Genomic DNA, 17641 nt, shown 5'->3' on the forward strand with positions numbered 1-17641 from the left:
ACGCGGGTTCAATCCCTCGTTAGGGAACTAAGATCCCACATACCACAGGGCAACTAAGCCCGCACGCCACAACAATTGAGCTCGCGCGCCTCAACTAGAGACCCTGCATGCCGCAAACTGCAGAGCCCACGTGCCCTGGAGCCTGCGTGCCACAACTAGAGAGAAGCCCATGTGCCACAAGGAAGAGCCTGCGCACCACAATGGAAGATCCCGCGTGCCCGCAACTAAGACCCTATGCAGCCAAAAATAAATAAATAAATAAATAAATAATAAAATAAATCTTAAAAAAAAATCTATCCTGAATTTGACCCCCTCCTCTCCAGCAGTCTATACTCTGGTCTATGCCACCGTTGTTGCTCACCCAGGCAATTCCCCCTCATCACTTCCCTGGGCTCCCTGCTGCCACCCCTGCCCTCTGCAGTGTGCAGCGTCCTCCTTCTACAGCAGCCAGAGAGGAACCTTTGTATGCAAATAACAACCCTCCCTCCCGCAGCTCCCATGCTACTCAGACTGAAACCCAAACTTCTCACCTTGGTCTCCACTCGCTGATGACTGATGATGGCAACCTCATCCCCCTGCCCCTCCCTCCCTAAGCTGAAACTACAGTGGCCTTTATGCGCTTGATCATATCAAGTTCAATCCAACCTCAGGGCCTTTGCACATGCCGTTCCTGCTCCTTCTTTCCCCCGAGGTGCACATGACCGGCCCCTTCTCGTCCACAGGTTTCAGTTCAAAGGACACCGCCTCAGAGCAGCCTTCCCTGGCAACTCTAAATTGTACCCAGTCACTCTGCCTCTTTTATCTTGTTCCGTTTCCCTGAGAGCACCTACCAGTAACTCAAATTATCTTGTCCATTTGTAGACTTGTTTCTTTTATCTGTCCCCTGCCCTACCCACCGGAATGTAAGCTTCAAGGAAACTTATCTACCTTGCTCACCACGTGCGTAGAACAGTTTACACCACACAGATACTCAGTAATTCTTTGCTGAATGAACGAGCAAGTGAATCCACGCGTTGTGAGGTGTATTGTTTTCCTCCTTTTTTTTTCTGATAAAGATGTATGAAGTTTGTTTATTTATTTATTTATTTATTTATTTATTTATTTATTTATCGTCTGTGTGGCGAGGCTTGCGGGATCTTAGCTCCCTGACCAGGGATCGAACCCAGGCCCTTGGCAGTGAAAGCCACTGGACCGCAAGGGAAGTTCGTGTTTTCCTCCTCTTAAAGTGAGAAAACATGGGAATTCCCTGGCGGTCCAGGGATTAGGACTCCTAGTTTTCACTGCTGAGGGCCCGGGTTCTATCCTTGGTTGGGGAACTAAGATCCCACAAGCCATGCGGTGTGGCCAAAAAATTTTAAAAATAAAAAAATTTTTTTTAACTAAAGCAAGAAAACAAAGACACAGGGAGGTGGAAGGTGGTTTCTAAGACGGCCCTCAATGATGCCCGTCTTCCCCATTCATGTGCTTGTGTGATTCCCTCCCCTTGAGCGTGGGCTGGACCTGAAGATTGCTTCTGACCAACAGATGTAATCTGGCACCAATATGGCAAAGGCGATGGGATGCTACTTCCAAGCCTGGGTTACAAAAACCTGTGACTTCTGTCTTGGTGAACTCTCTACTGGCTTCTCAGCTTGCTTGCTAGAAGCAAGCAGCAGGTTGGTAAGGTCCACATGGCAAAAAACTGAGGGTAGCCTCTGACCAACAGCCAGCAAGGAGCTGAGGTCCTCTGTCCACAATAAAATGAATCCTGCCAACGGCCACATCGTGAGCTTGGAAGTAGATCCTTTTTCAGTTGAGCCATCAGATGAGACCACAGCCCAATGGACACCTTATTACAGCTGAGAGACCCTGCAGCACAGGACCCGACTAAGCTGTGTCCAGAATCCCAGCCCCCAGGGAAACTGTCAGATAACAAATGTGTGTCCTTTTAAGCCACTAACTTTAGGGTGATAGGTCACACAACAATAGATAACTAATACAGAGAGGTCAAATGACTTGCCTAAGGTCACACAGACGTTAAAGAACTAAGTGAGGTCTTGAACCCAAGTCTCTCTGACTCCAAAATCATTCTCTAACCACTTCACTGACCCATCTCCCATAATCATAGAGAGAACATATCAAAAGCTCGGTTCAGGCTTGACCACATACTAAATATTTCATGTGAATTCCCTCATTGAACCTTCACAGGATCTCTGAGGCAGGCACCATACTTACTTGTTACAGATGCAGAAACAGGGGGACTTCCCTGGTGGTCCAGTGGTTAAGACTCCACACTTCCACTGCAGGGGGCTCAGGTTCAATCCCTGGTTGGGGAACTAAGATCCCGCATGCTGCACAGCACAGCCAAAAAGAAAAAAAAAAGATGCAGAGGGGGTCCCACTTTCACTCAGGGATGTGAACTCTTCCTTTATCCTCATCCCATGGGTTTGCCGTTGGATTGAATTGGAGTAAATTTCAGAAATGAAGACGGATTGGGGATATCTCTGCAAATGCTATGCCTGTCTTAGTCCGTTCAGGCTGCTAACAGAATACCATAGACTGAGTGGCTTATAAACAACAGACATTTATTTCTCACAGTTCTGGAAGCTGGAATTTCAAGATCAAGGCACCGGAAGATTTGGTACCTGGTGAGAGCCTGCTTCCTGGTTCATAGATGGCTGTCTTCTTGCTGTGTCCTCACATGGTGGAAAGATGAGGGAATCTCTCTGACGTCTCCTTTATGAGGACACTAATCCCATTCACGGCCTTCACCCTCATGATGTAATGATGTTCCAAAGACCCCCACCTCCTAATACCATGACCCTGGGGGTTAAGATTTAGCACCAGGAGTTCCCTGGTGGTCCGGTGGTTAGGACTCTGCACTTTGACTGCCGTAGTCCCGGGTTCAATCACTGGTTGGGGAGCTAAGATCCTGCAAGCTCCGCAGTGCAGCCAAAAAAATTTTTTAAATTTAAAAAAGACTTAGCATGTAAATTCGGGGGTGGGGGAGGAACACAAACATTCATTCTATGGCAAGGCCTGAGAGTGTGAGAAGGGGAGAAGGATGCCCTGGATACTCTGCACCCCTGATCCCCAGCCCTGGCTGAGACCCAGCTCCCCTTGGAGAGAAAGGTGGCACTGAGCTGTGTTCAGCCTCATCCACCTATGTCTTGGCTGGAGGGTTTGGAGGTGTGTGTGTGTGTGTGTGTGTGTGTGTGTTCACATGCTGGTGCATCTGCTCACCTCCTCCTCCTCAGCATGAAAATACCCTTGCACCCACAGTCATGTGGACATGCACAGAATGAGAATCCCCAGTCATCCACATCCTCACTCAGCCTGATGGACTAGACACAAATTCCTAGGCACACAGACACCGCATTCACCCCCAGATAGACCAGGACATGGCAGGCCACATGTGGACTCATGCAGATGCACACCTATATCCACACAGATATTCTCAGTATCTTGCAGGAGACCGAGGAGTCTTGCAGACTCCTCTGCATTTTGACTCTCTGAGTCTGTCTGTGGGATTTTCCACGTATGTACATGACCATGAGTACCTGTGCTGTGTCCTGCCTTTGTGCCTGTGAGTGTGTCTACGTATCTTTGTTTTTCAACATGACATCTGTCTGCCTGGGTGTCTGTCTGTTTCTGAGTCTGCAGCATTGCTTGGGTTTGTCCGGCTGTGTATCTCTCTCTGTGTTGTGACTATGTCTGGCTATGAATCTGACTTGTGGCTGGGCCCTGACTGCGTCTGTCCCTTTGTTACTGCTCTACGTCTGTGCTCTATGCGTTTCTGTCTGTTGTCTGGGTCTGCTTCTCTGTTATTCCGTTTGCATTGACAGCCGTGGTCCCTGCAAGTGTATCTGCTGTCTCTGTCTGGAACTGTTTGCTGGCTGTGCCTGTGTGTTACCTCCCTGCACCTATCATCTGGATGGACAAGGACTTATTTATGTGTGTGCTGTCCCGCTGTACCTGTTGGTTTGTGTCTGTGACTTTGTGCTGCCTGTATAACTTGGTATCTCTCTGTGTCTGTCTGCTGTCTGTGACTGTTCTGGCCTGTTTGTGTTGGTCACTCCCTGGCCATGTGTGTGCTGTCTGTGCCTGTGTTCTGTCTGCTGTCTGTCTACCTTCCTCGTGCCTCCGTGTCCACTCTCCAACCTGGCTCCCTCTGGTGGTCCTGCGGGGAATGGCCAGCGCAGAGAGATCAAAGGAAAAAGAGTTGAGGGAAGAGGAAGCATTTTAGGCAAACTGTGAGTCCTTGGTTGCCACGGAGAAGGGAAGGCTTGGGTGTGATGGCAGAAACCAGATGCAACCCTCCTGGCAGGATGGGGCTGGGGGTCTGGCCTCTGAGCTTGCATACCTCTTGCCCACCCATCCTGTAGAAGTCTAGAAGGCAGGACGCCTGGGTCTCTCACAGTGGGTGGGGGCAGGGGCCTTCCTCTGGGGACGTCACCCGTTAAACTTCCTCTCTCAGCCACACAGGAAGCTGAGCCGGCTCAGGGCCCAGCCCTGAGAAAGCACAGGCCCCCCCAGCACCCCTGAGGAAAGGGCCCCGCCGGGCCAGCCCTGCAGGGACCATGGGATCCACAGCTGAGTAAGAGCTGCCCCCTCTCCCATCTTCTGGACCAAGATTCCCAGACCGGGCCTGGGGTGGGGCCAAGGAGAACGAGGCTGGGGCAGGCCCGGGAGGGACCGTGAGCCACAGGGGCAGGTGGCTGGAATTAGGGCAGGACACTCAGCTGGCCTACAGTATGGACTCCGCTCTCAGGCACACTCGGCCACTCTGGGACCTTCCAATCTCTCTCTCTCTCTCTCCTTCTCTCTCTCTGTCTCCCCTGCTCTGCGCCGGCTCTGTATGACTAAGTTTGTAACTCTGAGCCTGTGCCTTTTGATGTATCTCAGTGATGGGGAGCCTGGCTTCCGGGGTCAGCGGGGGGGGAGGGGCGGGCTCTGTGTGTCCATGTGCAGGACTGATTGATTGTGTGGGACTTGTGTCAGCGTGAGGTTGAAGTTCAGTGTGAGGGGGGTCCCAACCTCAGGGACAATGTGTCTGCACTTACTCCCCGTTCTCTTCCTCTGTGTCTCTCCCTGAGCCCAAGTCCCGACATCCTCTGCAAGGTGGATAGAGGGTTGGGGGCCAGAGGAGGTAGGCAGAGATTGCAGGGCTCCCAGAAGGACCAGGGCACGCTGCCCTCTTTCCTCTGATAAAAAATCTGAGGGCCCCATGAAGTCACGTACACAGAGACACTTGGGCAGGGCCTCACACATATATCCAGGGACCCTCAGGGCCACCCAAGAAAACGGGGACGTTATTCACCCTCACACTGGCTCAACCATACATACGCACAGTCCTACCTGACACATGCCCTGGGCGGTCTCATCCATTCAGGCAGACGCAGAATAGAATTGCAGACACACACACACACACGCACAATGACACACAGGTGCAGACACACACACAGAAGCAAAGCCCTGGACACACTGAACCCTTTCCTGCCCTGCAGAAGGGGTCTCCCTGCCCTGTTTGATTGGTTCTTCGAAGCGGCCTACCCTCCCTCCCTGCAAGAGGGTGAGTCAAGGGCATCATTGGGGATGAGGGTTTGAGATGGAGGGTGGGCCCGGGACCCTGAACTTAGGAGCCTGCTCTCTGTGCAGATCCCCCCATCCTGCGGCAGTTCCCCCCAGACTTCAGGGACCAGGTATGCAGGCTGGCTCCTTGCTCCCCAGGGGCCAGGGCCTGTCCCCCTGGGGGAGGGGACCCTATGTCTCAGACCACTGGGAGCTTAGGGGTGGGGCCCAACCTGAGTGGCCAAGCAGTGTGTGCTTCTCTCCACCCCCAGGAGGCTATGCAGATCGTGCCTAAATTCTGCTTCCCTTTTGATGTGGAAAGGTATGGAAGGAAGCAGACACCCGAGGACCCAGGGACCCAGACCTCTCATGGACCCCCAGGATTCAAACACCCAGAGACTCAGACAACAGAGACCATATACCCAGGGCCCCTGAGATTCAGAGACCCAGGGACTCAGAAACCCAGGGACCCTGACGAATAGTGACCTATACACAAAGGGACTCACTTACCCAGGGTCTCAGGGACCCAGGGCCTCAGAGAACCAGAGACGCTGACAGCTAGGGACCTATACACCCAGGGCCCCAGACTGGTGGACGCAGTACTAGCAGCGTTGTCAGGGGCATGAAGGGGAGGGGGGTTCACGGGGGTGGGATGCCCAGGTCTCTCTAAGAGCTTTTCCTGCCCCCAGGGAGCCCCCTAGCACCGCCGTACAGCATTTCACCTTTGCCCTCACGGACCTGACCGGCACCCGCAGATTTGGTTTCTGCCGCCTCCGGGCTGGTGCCCACAGCTGTCTCTGCATCCTCAGGTGTGGGATATGGGGGTCTGGGCGGGGGGAACGGCCTCTGCCTACAGGCACTGCATGAAAACTGTGTCCGCTGTCCGCAGCCACCTGCCTTGGTTTGAAGTGTTCTACAAACTGCTGAACACAGTGGGGGACCTCCTGGCACAGGATCAAGTGAGACCAGCTCTCCCTGTCATTCCTGCAGGAGTCCTAGTCCCACCCCCACCAAGGCCCCAGCCTGGCTCTGAATTCCCAGGCCTGACCGGGCCCCTTTGGCTCCTCCCAGACCACCCAGCCTGAGTCAAGACCCTCAAGAGTCCCCAACCCGCATTCTGGCTCAGGCATCCCACCCCTACCCAGGTCTCAGAGGTCGACGAACTTCTTCTACATCTGCTGCAGCAGCCCGTTCCCGGGACCCAGGACTCAGTGGGGCTGGAGCTGGTGAGTACCCCCTCCCCCCTGGGCGTCGGACCTCAGGTGACTGGAGAGGCTGCACCCCGGCCCTGAGGACCACGCACCACATCTCCCCCAGGGCAGCGGAGTGATGATCTCCAGTGCGCAAGGCATCCCGCCGCCTGGCCCCGGGAAGAGCATGCCGGTGAGCAGAGCTGCAGACCCTGGAAGGTTGGGCACCCACGTGAGGCTAACCCCTTGACTGATCAGTCCCCCTATTAATCCCCCGCCAGCTTTCCTGCTTCGTGGCCCCCGACTCCGGCCGCCTGCCATCCATTCCTGAGAACGTGAGTGGAGACCTGAGAGGGGACTCTGGGAGGGAGGAAGAGGTCCGGAAACCCGGAGAGGGCTCTGAGATCCTGTGGTCCCTAGCGTCCAGCGTTCCTCTCTGTTCTTCAGAGGAACCTAACGGAGCTGGTGGTGGCGGTGACCGACGACAACATCGTGGCGCTATTCGCTGCGCTCCTGGCAGAGCGAAGGGTCCTGCTCACCTCCAGAAAGCTGAGCACCGTGAGGCGGGACCGCCGGGCCGGGGAGGGGCCGAGGCCTGGCTTGGTCCCTGGGGGCGGGACAATCGGGGCGGATTCCTAGCTCTAACCCCACTGGGCGGGACCCGAGGGCAAAGTCCTGGCTCAGCCCCTTTGAAGGTCAGGGTTGAGTTGAATCCTGGCTCCACCTTTATGGGGGAAATCAGAGGGGGCTGCGCTGTACCCCCTCCCCCCGCTTCAGGAGCGCTGAGTCCAGGCTCCACCCACTATGGGCCAGAACAAGACTGGCTCCGCCCCTCTGGAGGGTGAGATCAGAGAGGGCTAAATTCTAGCCCCGCCCCTAGGGGGGAAGGACGGGGTAGGGGTGGAGCTAGCATTCAGCCTCTACCCCTAGGGGCGGGTCTGGGGGGGGGGAACTGAATTCTAGCTCCGCCTCTCTAGGGGTGGGGTCAGTGGGCTGAGTCGCTGTCCTACCCCTAAGGAGAGAGATTCCGGAGGGTTGAATATTAGCTTCAACCCCTAGAGCGAGGGACTAGCACGTGCTGAGTCCTGGCACCACCAGTTCCAAGCGCTGTAATTTGCGGAATTCTTGGCCTTCACAAGAAAGGGGTTTGAGTTTTCACCTCTTAGCCAGTAGCGGGTGGGGAAGGGAGGTGGAGGGAGACAGGAGACTGGGGACACGGGATATGCAGCCGGGAGAGCCGCCGTCCAGAGAGGGTCCTTGAAACTGGGGGTCCAGGCCCTGACTCCACGGTCCCCCCACCCGTCCCCAGCTGACGTCGTGCGTCCACGCGTCCTGCGCTCTCCTGTACCCCATGCGCTGGGAGCACGTGCTGATTCCCACGCTGCCGCCGCATCTGCTGGACTACTGCTGGTGAGGGGCAGGGGCTGGAGAGGGGCAGGGCTTGGGGAAGAGGCCTAGGGTCCTGGGGACCCGGGGGGCGGCGCCTGTATGACCGGCCCCCTCGGCCTTCCGCAGCGCGCCCATGCCCTACCTCATCGGAGTGCACGCCAGTCTCGCCGAGGTAAGTGGGAAAGGACCTGGATGGCAGGGGTGGGTGGAGTGCCCCCCTGCATCCCCAGGTATCCTCCCCTGTCGGGGATCCTCGGGCTCTGAGCGGCCATCGCCCCTCCGACTCCCTAACGCAGAGAGTGCGGGAGAAAGCCCTGGAGGACGTCGTGATGATGAACGTAGACTCTAATACCTTGGAGACGCCCTTCGACGACGTGCAGGCACTGCCCCCAGATGTGGTCAGTGACACCCCCTTCCACCCTCCTGCCGCATCCGGGAGACGAGGCTCCACACCCGCCTGCTCAGCGCTGCCCCCTTGTCCTCCAGGTGTCTCTGCTGAGGCTACGGCTAAGGAAGGTCGCGCTGGCCCCCGGGGAAGGGGTGTCCCGTCTCTTCCTCAAAGCCCAGGCCCTGCTCTTCGGGGGGTACCGCGATGCGCTAGTCTGCGGCCCGGTGAGCTTCGGGGACGCAGAGGGAGAGACCCCGTGGGTCCCTGAAGGATTCAGAATAATAATACCTAGCGTTTATGGACTGCTTACTCTGTGCCTCCGTTTGCTCATCTGTAAAATGGGATCCCAACAGTACCCACCCAAAAGGGTCGCGTGAGTCTGTGAATGGACGTAAGCAAAATGCTCGGTCAGTGCCTGGTACATCGCAATGGATACATGATAGGTTTTACCGCTGCGATTATTATTTCACTTAATGCTCACAACAGTACTATGAGATGGATACTCTTATGGTCCCATTCTACATATGACGAAACCAAGGCTTGGAGAAGCCCCACAGCGGGTGAGTGTTGAAGCCAGGACTCTGCTCTGCTGACTTTCAACCCTGACATGCCCTCCTCCCCAGTTTTTCACAACTATTCTATAAAAACGTGGTCGGGGAGTTCTATTATTTGAGAATCTGACGTTGCTTTCGACTCTGCCCTGAACACAGCCAGAAGCTGTCCATTTCTCCCCCTCCTCTGTCTCCACCCCGGCCTGGTCCCCATCGTTGTTTGCCCGAATCAGCGCGCTCACCCGTCACCATGAGTCCCCTCTCGCGGGCTCCCACCCTCCGCGCTCCGTAGTCTGACCTCCCTGCAGCTGCCAGAGGTCACCTGGGAGCATCTGAGTGAGGTCCCGTCTGCCTCTGCCCACCGCCTTCCCAGGGCTCCCACCTCCCTCGGGGTAAAAGCCCAAGTCCTCCCTGCAGCCCACGAGGCCCTGCACGACATCAGGCACACAGAGGCGCTCCTTCAATGTTTGCTACACAGATGTAAGGTAGAATATGGGAAGCAGAATAAGGGATCCTGGAGAGCCGCGGGGAGCTTAGAATCCGAGTCCTTCTTCCAGGGCCAGCCTGTAACCTTCAGTGAAGAAGCCTTCCTGGCCCAGAAACCCGGGGCGCCGCTGCAGGCCTTCCACCGGCGGGCTGTGCACCTGCAGCTGTTCAAACAGGTGCGCCAGAGTCCGGAGGGCGGGGCTGGGGCCGGAGGGGCGAGGCTAGGGGCGCAGACACCTGGATCCCGGAGGCCGAAGCCGGGGCTGGAGGGGCGGACGCCTGGGCCCAATGGGCGGGGCGAGAGTTGGCCCGGCCGGATCCCCCACTCCAGGGTCTCCGGGGTGGGAGAGACAGGACTGAACTCTTGGGTCCCTAAAAATGGGAGCCCCTGACCTGAGTTCCCAGGGATAAGATCTACCTCTAGGTCCCTGAGGAGGTTGGGATGGAACGAAATTATTGAGTCCCTAAGGCAGGAACCTCCTGGGTCGAGGGTGGAGGGAGAGGAGGCTGGACTCTTGGATTCTAGGGACGTAGGGGGGGAGGTGGAACCGGACTCCTGGGTTCTTGGAAGAAAGTGGGATGAACTTCCGGGTCCTTCAGTACAGGCTGGCTTCCAGGGTCACTGGAGGTGGGGTCGACCTCTTCCAAGGTCACTGAGAGGAGGGGGGCCTGTCTGGAGTGGCAGAGTCCTACTTCTCCGACCCTGTGAGGAGCGGGGTCTGGTCCCTGAAGACAGATTCTGACTTGGGGTGGGCACGGGCGGGGAGAGGGTGGACCTCTGGCTTCCTGAGGTGGGTTCCAGACTCCTGGGACCTAAGGTTGGGTTTCTGGAGGGGCCAGGGATAGCTTCTGCATCTTGAGGGCGAGTGGATCCCCAGTCCTCGCATTCAGATGTTTGGGGCAGCCTGATTCTCTGACCCTTTGCCCCACCTCCAGTTCATCGAAGGCCGACTGGAGAAGCTAAACACGGGAGAAGGCTTCTCAGACCTCTTTGAGCAGGAGATCACCTGTAGCGGGGCCTCCTCAGGTGAGCTCTGCACCTGGCCCCGGAGCCCCCCACCACCGCCCCGGACCTGTGGCCCAGTCTGAGCCTACCCACCTTGGCAATGCTCTCTCCTCTCTCCAGGGACCCTTCGCTCCTACCAGCTCTGGGCAGACAACCTAAAGGTAGTAACACCGAACACTTTAGTATTTATTGTGGTATTAAATCAAACCTACAACCGTCCCCACTATGCTCATTTATAGATAGAGGTGAAGAAATCAAGACTCAGAGAGGGAGAGGGGATTCTCCAGTAACACACAGCCTGGGTGGGCAGGTGGGGTCTGGGATAATCCCACGTGCCCAAGCCTCTCTTCCTTGGCTTTCTCTCCCCAGAAAGGTGGTGGTGCCCTCCTGCATTCCGTCAAGGCCAAGACCCAACCAGCCGTCAGAAACATGTACCGCTCGGTGAGGCTGGGCTGGACAGGCCACTTACCAGGGTGACAAAGGCAGAGGATGGTTTAACCCCACGTTTAGAACGCAAACAATTTATCAGAACTAAACCAGCAGTTAAACCATTTACAATGTTTCCTAGTTTTATTTTCCATTGACTGTGTTCATTCATTTTTGTCGCATCAGGTCTTTCCTATTTAAAAATGACAACCAAGGCTCTTTGGCAAACACCTTTTGTCCTTCTGAGACACCACAATCCCAGCTTCTGCCCTTGTGGTTTGTTTTTCTCCCAAGCCCAAAATTTTCCTGGGACCAACTTCCACAGCTCGCAATTGTCTGCTGGATTTTATTCTTTGCTCGGCTTTTGAACACTGACTCATTTTTACGATGTTCTAGTGTTGCCATTTCCTGTTTCATTTGGGGGTTATCTCCTCCAGTAATATTCCTTCTGTGTTAGTCAAAGGGGCAAGTTTGTATTGACTTCTTAGGTGGTACCGGGGGAACTTGAATATATTTTGAGACATACATGAGCAGATGGGAAGACAAAACTGTCCTCGGGGATGGAGGGCCGAGTTCTCAAATGTCCAGGGTCAAATCGCTCTGGATTCAGTCTCTTTTGGCTCCTCCGTAGGCGAAGAGTGGCTTGAAGGGTGTGCAGAGCCTTCTGATGTACAAGGTAAAGCCAGTAGCCAACGCCATGGGGCAGCGGGGGGGAGGGGCTCCTGGCTCACCCACCCTCTTCCTAGGATGGGGACTCTGGCCTGCAGAGGGGGGGCTCCCTGAGGGCCCCTTCCCTCACCAGCCGCTCAGATTGCCTGCAGCAGCGCTTGCCTATCACCCAACACTTCGGACAGGTAAGAGCCCCGCCCCCACACATACCTGGAATTATCACCAAGTCCTTCTCCCATCCTGTCTCCAGCCAGACATCTCGACTACCTCAAAAATGGGGTACCCACTCCCCCCTTCACAGAACTCCCTGATTCTGTAGCTCCTGAGGCCTCAGCCTCCAAATCTGTCCTTTGCAGAACCGGCCCCTTCGCCCCAGCAGGAGACTCTGGCGGGAAGAGAGACCTTCTGAGTCCCTGGGGGAGGGGTAAGACTCCAAGGCAGAGGGAGGGAGCAATGTTGGAAGTGGGGGGCAGGGACTCATGGGGAAGTGGGCCCCAAAACTCCAGACCCTTCAGAGCAGCCGGTCTGGGGCAGATATCTGAGGCTGCCCATCCTCACCCAGGACACCCTCTCTGAGCCCTGAGGATGCCCAGGAACCGTTGGCAGAGGAAGCTCTGGATGGCAGCTTCCTTGGGTCCGGAGAAGAACTGGATTTGCTGAGCGAGATTCTGGATAGTCTGAGCATGAGAGACACCCGGAACAGCAGCCTGCGGCCAAGCCAGAGTTTGGACTGCTGCCACAGAGGGGACCTGGACAGCTGCCTCAGCCTGGTGAGAGCCCCCCCAGCCCTGCCCCATTTGCTCATCCAACCTGCCAGCCCCTCCTTCATTTAAAGGCCAGCAACGTGCCCATCTCCCCATCCCCACCCAGCCCGACATACCAGGAAGATCAAGATGGCAAGCAGATGACGAGAAACCACCAGGGCCCCAGCCCCTGTCCCTTTCTGTCGGCCTGCCGCCTCTGCACACCCCACAGCCTTCAGATGCCACGAGCTCCTCGAAGCACCCCACTTCCCAGCTGCCCTCAGAGGCCAGCCCAGAAATCATTTCCCCATCCCAGTCTTCGACAGCTTCTGCAGACCCAAGCAGCAAAGGGGACCCCAGCTCCTCTCTCACAGAGCCCCAGCCTCTACGCCTCTCCTCTCCCCACGAGGCAACCGAGGATCCCACAGCCCAGGAGAGCCCCTGCACCCAGCTCTCCACAGCACCCAGCCCTCGAGAAAGCCCCCAACTTCTGACTCCCACAAAGCCCAACTCGGATATTACCTGGGCATCCCAAGTCCTTGATTCTTTCTCAGATCCCGGTTCCCCAGAGAGCCCCAGAGCCCAGCCTTCGGAGGTCCTGCTCCCAGAGCACACGCACCTCCAGCCCCACGAGGAGCCGGGAGCCCCCAGGCCCCCTGAGCCTCCTGCTAGTAACTGCGAGGAGCTCCAGGCCAGGAGCCGGCCCAGGGTTGCTGAGCTTAAAAAGTGTTTTGAAGGTTAAGAATCAGGGGTCTGGAGGAGACTCTGGCCCCTCAATAAAGCTGCAAGAGCCCAAAGCTTGTTTTTCCTGGTGGGTTTACCTGGGAGCCCTGTTTCTGCTCAGAAACCCACCCCACTCCCTACCTTCCCTCCCAAGGCAGCCTCTTGCTGGCTCTTAGGTGCAGCTAAAAGCCTTTCCCTTCCAGGAAGCCCTCCCAGCCCCTAGGACCCTCGAGACCTTACAATTCATCTCTCAACAGCCTGTGTGTCTCCTCCATCTAGGCTAACTCCTGCCCCCACCAGCTCACAGAAAGGTTTTATTACATCACACTACCCATTGTATAGATATATATAAAGTAAGCAGCCTGTCTCCCTTGCCCTCAAGGGCAGAGTCTTCGAAGCACCTTCTTCCCCTCTATTCTTAAGCGCTGGGTGTGTTTGATTGCCCAGAGAGGGCTCTGCCTTCCCCCAAGGTCACACAGCCAGGAAGGGTGATGGGTAGAGGAAGGGGACCTAGATGGGCAGGCAGCCCCGCACCGTCTCCTTGGAGTCCTGGGGAGCCTGGGCCTCGGCTGCATGGGAGAACTGAAAGGAAAGGAGAGGGGGGGGTGTCGGGCCTGTGTGGCAGGCAGACAGATGGCTGATGGTGCAGCAAGCGGGGAGGCAGGTCCCCAGCCCCGGCACCCCAACTGCAGGCAGAGTCAAGCAGAGGCAGCATGCTTCGCAGAGCCCGCCCGGCAGGTGCCCCGTGGCCCCCCCAAGTTCTCCAGGGCCATCAGAGGCTGGTGTCTCGGTGGCAGCTGCTGTGTGCAACTGAGCGCCGGGCAGTCCTGGGCAGTGGAGGCAGCTGTGGCCAGCCCCAGCATTCAGATGAGCCGCTCCTCAGGCGGCAGCTTGAGGTTGGGAGGCGGTGGAGCTCGGGCACCCACCTGCTCCTCACTGCTGGGCCGGTAGGTGCCCTCCGTCTGCCGCTTCTCCCGAAGCTTCTGCACCAGAAGTACCAGGCCCACAGCCAGGAGCAGGGCGGCCAGGAGGGAGAAGACCACGATGATGGCAATGGTGGCCTCCTGCGACTGTTGGTGGGGGGGACAGGTGTGACCCACCTGAACTTGGGCATCCCGTCCACCCCCGCCTGAGAATTATCTGGGGATGCTAATCCCCTCCCCCCGCACCCGCCACTTTTGGTGACTGGCTTCCTCCACTCAGGGTTCCTGATCCCCATCATATCACATCTGGGGTTCCCAGGCTCCCCCACCTGCCATGTCTGGGGTCCTTCTCCCAAGCGCCTGCCACATCTAGGCTCCTAGATACCTCCTCCCCCTGCCTGAGAGGTATAGGGGGCTCCTGGACCCCCTACACTTGCCAAGCATGGTATTCTTTTTTTTGGGGGGGGGGAGTCTTAGTTCCCCAACCAGGGATCCAACCTGTGCCCCCTACATTGGAGGCGAGGAGTCTTAACCACTGGACCGCCAGGGAAGTCCCGCCAGGCATGGTATTCTTGCCCATCCCCTTCCTGGGGTTCTCAGTGTCCCCATTTGCCAGGGTGATATTCTGGTCTCTCCCACTTAGGGTTCTCCAATGCCTTCCCCACTGTCCAGCCTGCTGCCTCTGGGAATCTAGGTCCTCCCACCTGCTACACGGGGGACTCCCGAATAAAATCCCTGCCGCTCTTCTCCCACATATACCCCAACTCACCAGGGCCCCATTGGAGCCAGGGCTGGGGCCAGAGGGTGTAATGGTGCTGTTCCCACTTACAGTGGGGTCCGGTGCTGCAGGGCAGTGGTAGAGAAGATAAATAAATCCCCATCTATTCCTTCCCATCTGGAAGCATCTGCATCTTTCTTGGTCATTTCCCCTCGTTAGAACTCTGCCCTTTTGAGTCTTTCATTCTGTGAGTGGCCTCCACACAGGGGCTGGCCCCGCTGATTTTGCTCCACAGGGCACCCCTTACCCAGGGGAGCCCAGCGCTTAGTAATCAGCCAACAGTGGTCTGCAGTTGGCGCAGAGTTGGGGGCTATTATAATGCATGGTGTGGGGAAGCTCAACCCTCCCCCCCAACCCCAGCCTCACCTCTCCGGCCCTCCCTCTGCCCTTAAGGATCTGGGCGGATCCTGCATTTCCCTGGAGTGTCTGACTCACATCTCCCCCCAGGCTCCCGAAACTGGAATAGAGGGGCTGAAAGGCTACGTCCCCACCTTTGGTCAGCCGGCTCCACCTGGGCTTGGAGCCCCAGGCAGGCCTCCTCCTGGCTTCCATTTCCCCCAAACTGCTCAACCTTACTGAGACTCCGGCCCGCAGGCCTCTTCTCCCAGCAGCTCACAATTCCGCCCAACTCAGGAATTCTCCCAGACCAACTCCAACCGTCCAAGGAAGGACACAGGAATTCTACGCCCCCAGCCCTACCCCAGACTCTGTAGACTCCTGCTCCCAAGGCATCGCATGCCCGCTCCTGGGTTCTTGCCCTCTCAGCGTCCCAGGCACCCAGCGCTTCTAAGCCCGGACCCCCAGTGCCCCCGACCGGTACCTACTTTGCCCCCAGACCCGGCCCCAGCGGGTCAGCAGCAGCGGCAGGCCGAGCGCCAAGAGCAGCCCCAGCCCGGGGCTCGCCATGGGCCGGGTGACAGGCTGGTGGCACCGGGGACGGGGCTTGTCGCGCGCGCCGCTCCTACCGCATCTCGGGCTGGGGGGGTACCTTCGACCCCACACCTGGGGGCTGGAAAGGAGAAAGGCCGGAGCGTGGGGGAGGGGGCCGGACCCGAGCGCAGGCCCCTGGGAGGGGCGACCCGCGCCGGCCACCCAGGAGTCGCGCCCCGCCCCCCGCCGCCAGAGGTCAGAGATTAAAGATTAACTCGGGGCGGCGCGTTCCTGGGCTGGGGAAAGGGGAAGGGAAGGGGGGAGGGGTGGCAGGCCCAGCCGCGCGACCTGCCTCCCTACCTGGCCCGGGCGTCTTCGACCCCCGCTCAGGGTCCCGATCCCGGTTCCTCGCTCGAACCCTCGATCCGTCGGTCAGTGGCTCGGTCGGACTCTTCCAGCTCCGCCGGCTCACGTGACCCGGAAAGTTTAGTCACTCACCTTGGAGGTGAGCGCACTTCCGGCTTGTGCACCTGAGCCTAGGTGAAAGGGCGGGGCCAAGCGGGGGCGGGTCCGCGCCGCGGACGCACCTGTAACGGGAACCCAATCCCATAATCGGGAGGAGTGAAAAGGCGCGGAAGCGCGCAGGTGTAAAAGGGGCCTCTCACCTGCACTGCAGGTACATCTGTAGAATCGTCCAGGTGTGGAGACACACGCGGCAGGGAGTCACCGATGTGTGAGGCACTCCTGTCTGGGGCAGACCGGGATGGGGAGCCTCTAATGAAAAAACACTGGTGTGGGACACACCTGCATGGGAACAAACGTGTAAAGAAATCTGCACGGATGTGTAAGAACACCCATGGGAGACATCTGCTTTGAATCACATCTCTTTGGAGTATAGCTGAATGGAAGCCTACCTGTGTGGAAAACAGCTGTATAGAACACACCTGCATGGTTACAAACACCTGGCTGAGGCACTCTGGCGCGGGGTACATCTGTTTGGGGAATGCATCTGCATGGCCCACCTATGAAATGAACAAGACTTGCAGAAGGAATTCCTGTGTGTAAAGGTATTGGAAACACCTGTACGAGACATACCTGCATTTAAGTACACCTGTAGGGGACCCAGTTATATGGAAAGAGCCCCGTATGGGTGAATGATTAAATGGAACACACGTATGGCGGGGGAGGCTCTATAACGCATTCCTGGGTGGAGGAACACCTGTTGAGAAACATACCTGTGAGGTGAAGGAAACAGCTGCATAGAATTGAGCTCACACGAGAGGAAGACCTGAGCACGCCTGCATGGGGGCACACTCACACTGAAGCACATCGGGGGGAGGGGCTCATGTGTATTGAGGTCCACCTGTCAAGGATGCATCTGTGAGAAAACATTTGTTTGGGGCATCTCCGTGGGAAAATATCTGTACGGCACGTGCAAGGGCGACCTGTGAATGAAAACGTCTGTGAGGGGACCCTCTACAAGAGGCTCGTTTGAGCACACCTGTCTGGGCAGAAGCTGAGTGGGAATCGTGTGTGCCCTCACGATCGTCCTTTGGATAAAGGACGATGATAATAAGACGAGCCCCTCCTGGGGACCCTAGAGAGAAGAGTAATGGTTAAGTGAAAATTAATCCCTTCTAGGGCATAGAGCGATGTTGGGTAAGAATCCCAGGTCTAGTTAAATCTCTGCTTTGCCCCTTCCTGGGCATGTGCACTGGGGTGAGCGGCTTAACCTCCTGTTTCGTCATCTGTGAAGTGGGAAAGCCAGTCCCACTTACCTTATAGGGTTTTAGCGAGGACGACGCGAGGGGTGAGTAAAAGGCCAAGGCTTGTGCAAAGCAATGAATCAACGTTAGCTGTTATGATTATTCGCTGTCAAAAGATCTGGGCGCCCCTCCCCCTAATGGCGAATCGAGAAACTGCGCCCGAAACTAGTGGGAGGGGCATTC

At 57.0% G+C, this 17641-nt stretch overlaps 2 protein-coding genes across 2 annotated transcripts; one reads left to right on the plus strand and one right to left on the minus strand.

Annotated features, from left to right (window-relative positions):
- The first annotated feature begins 4530 nt into the window (after positions 1 to 4530).
- DENND1C (DENN domain containing 1C) lies at positions 4531 to 13140 on the plus strand. Its single transcript, XM_007169095.3, has 23 exons — positions 4531 to 4576; positions 5487 to 5551; positions 5638 to 5681; positions 5823 to 5872; positions 6240 to 6359; positions 6440 to 6509; positions 6696 to 6776; positions 6868 to 6933; positions 7022 to 7075; positions 7188 to 7298; positions 8050 to 8150; positions 8256 to 8301; positions 8426 to 8527; positions 8616 to 8741; positions 9626 to 9730; positions 10491 to 10581; positions 10681 to 10721; positions 10930 to 11001; positions 11618 to 11662; positions 11733 to 11840; positions 12012 to 12079; positions 12218 to 12425; positions 12526 to 13140. Exons 1-23 carry the CDS (start codon positions 4560 to 4562, stop codon positions 13138 to 13140), a joined length of 2406 nt encoding a protein of 801 aa, XP_007169157.2. The 5' UTR covers positions 4531 to 4559.
- Positions 11112 to 17387, minus strand: CRB3 (crumbs cell polarity complex component 3). Its single transcript, XM_028163250.2, has 6 exons — positions 16607 to 17387; positions 16053 to 16496; positions 15647 to 15831; positions 14814 to 14887; positions 14048 to 14191; positions 11112 to 13703 (listed from the first exon to the last, which is right to left on the minus strand). The coding sequence occupies exons 3-6, from the start codon at positions 15726 to 15728 to the stop codon at positions 13632 to 13634; spliced, it is 372 nt and encodes a 123-aa protein (XP_028019051.1). The 5' UTR covers positions 15729 to 15831; positions 16053 to 16496; positions 16607 to 17387; the 3' UTR covers positions 11112 to 13631.
- Positions 17388 to 17641: the final 254 nt, after the last annotated feature.

Source organism: Balaenoptera acutorostrata, chromosome 2 (genome assembly GCF_949987535.1).
Source record: "Balaenoptera acutorostrata chromosome 2, mBalAcu1.1, whole genome shotgun sequence".
Taxonomy (NCBI): Eukaryota; Metazoa; Chordata; class Mammalia; order Artiodactyla; family Balaenopteridae; genus Balaenoptera; species Balaenoptera acutorostrata.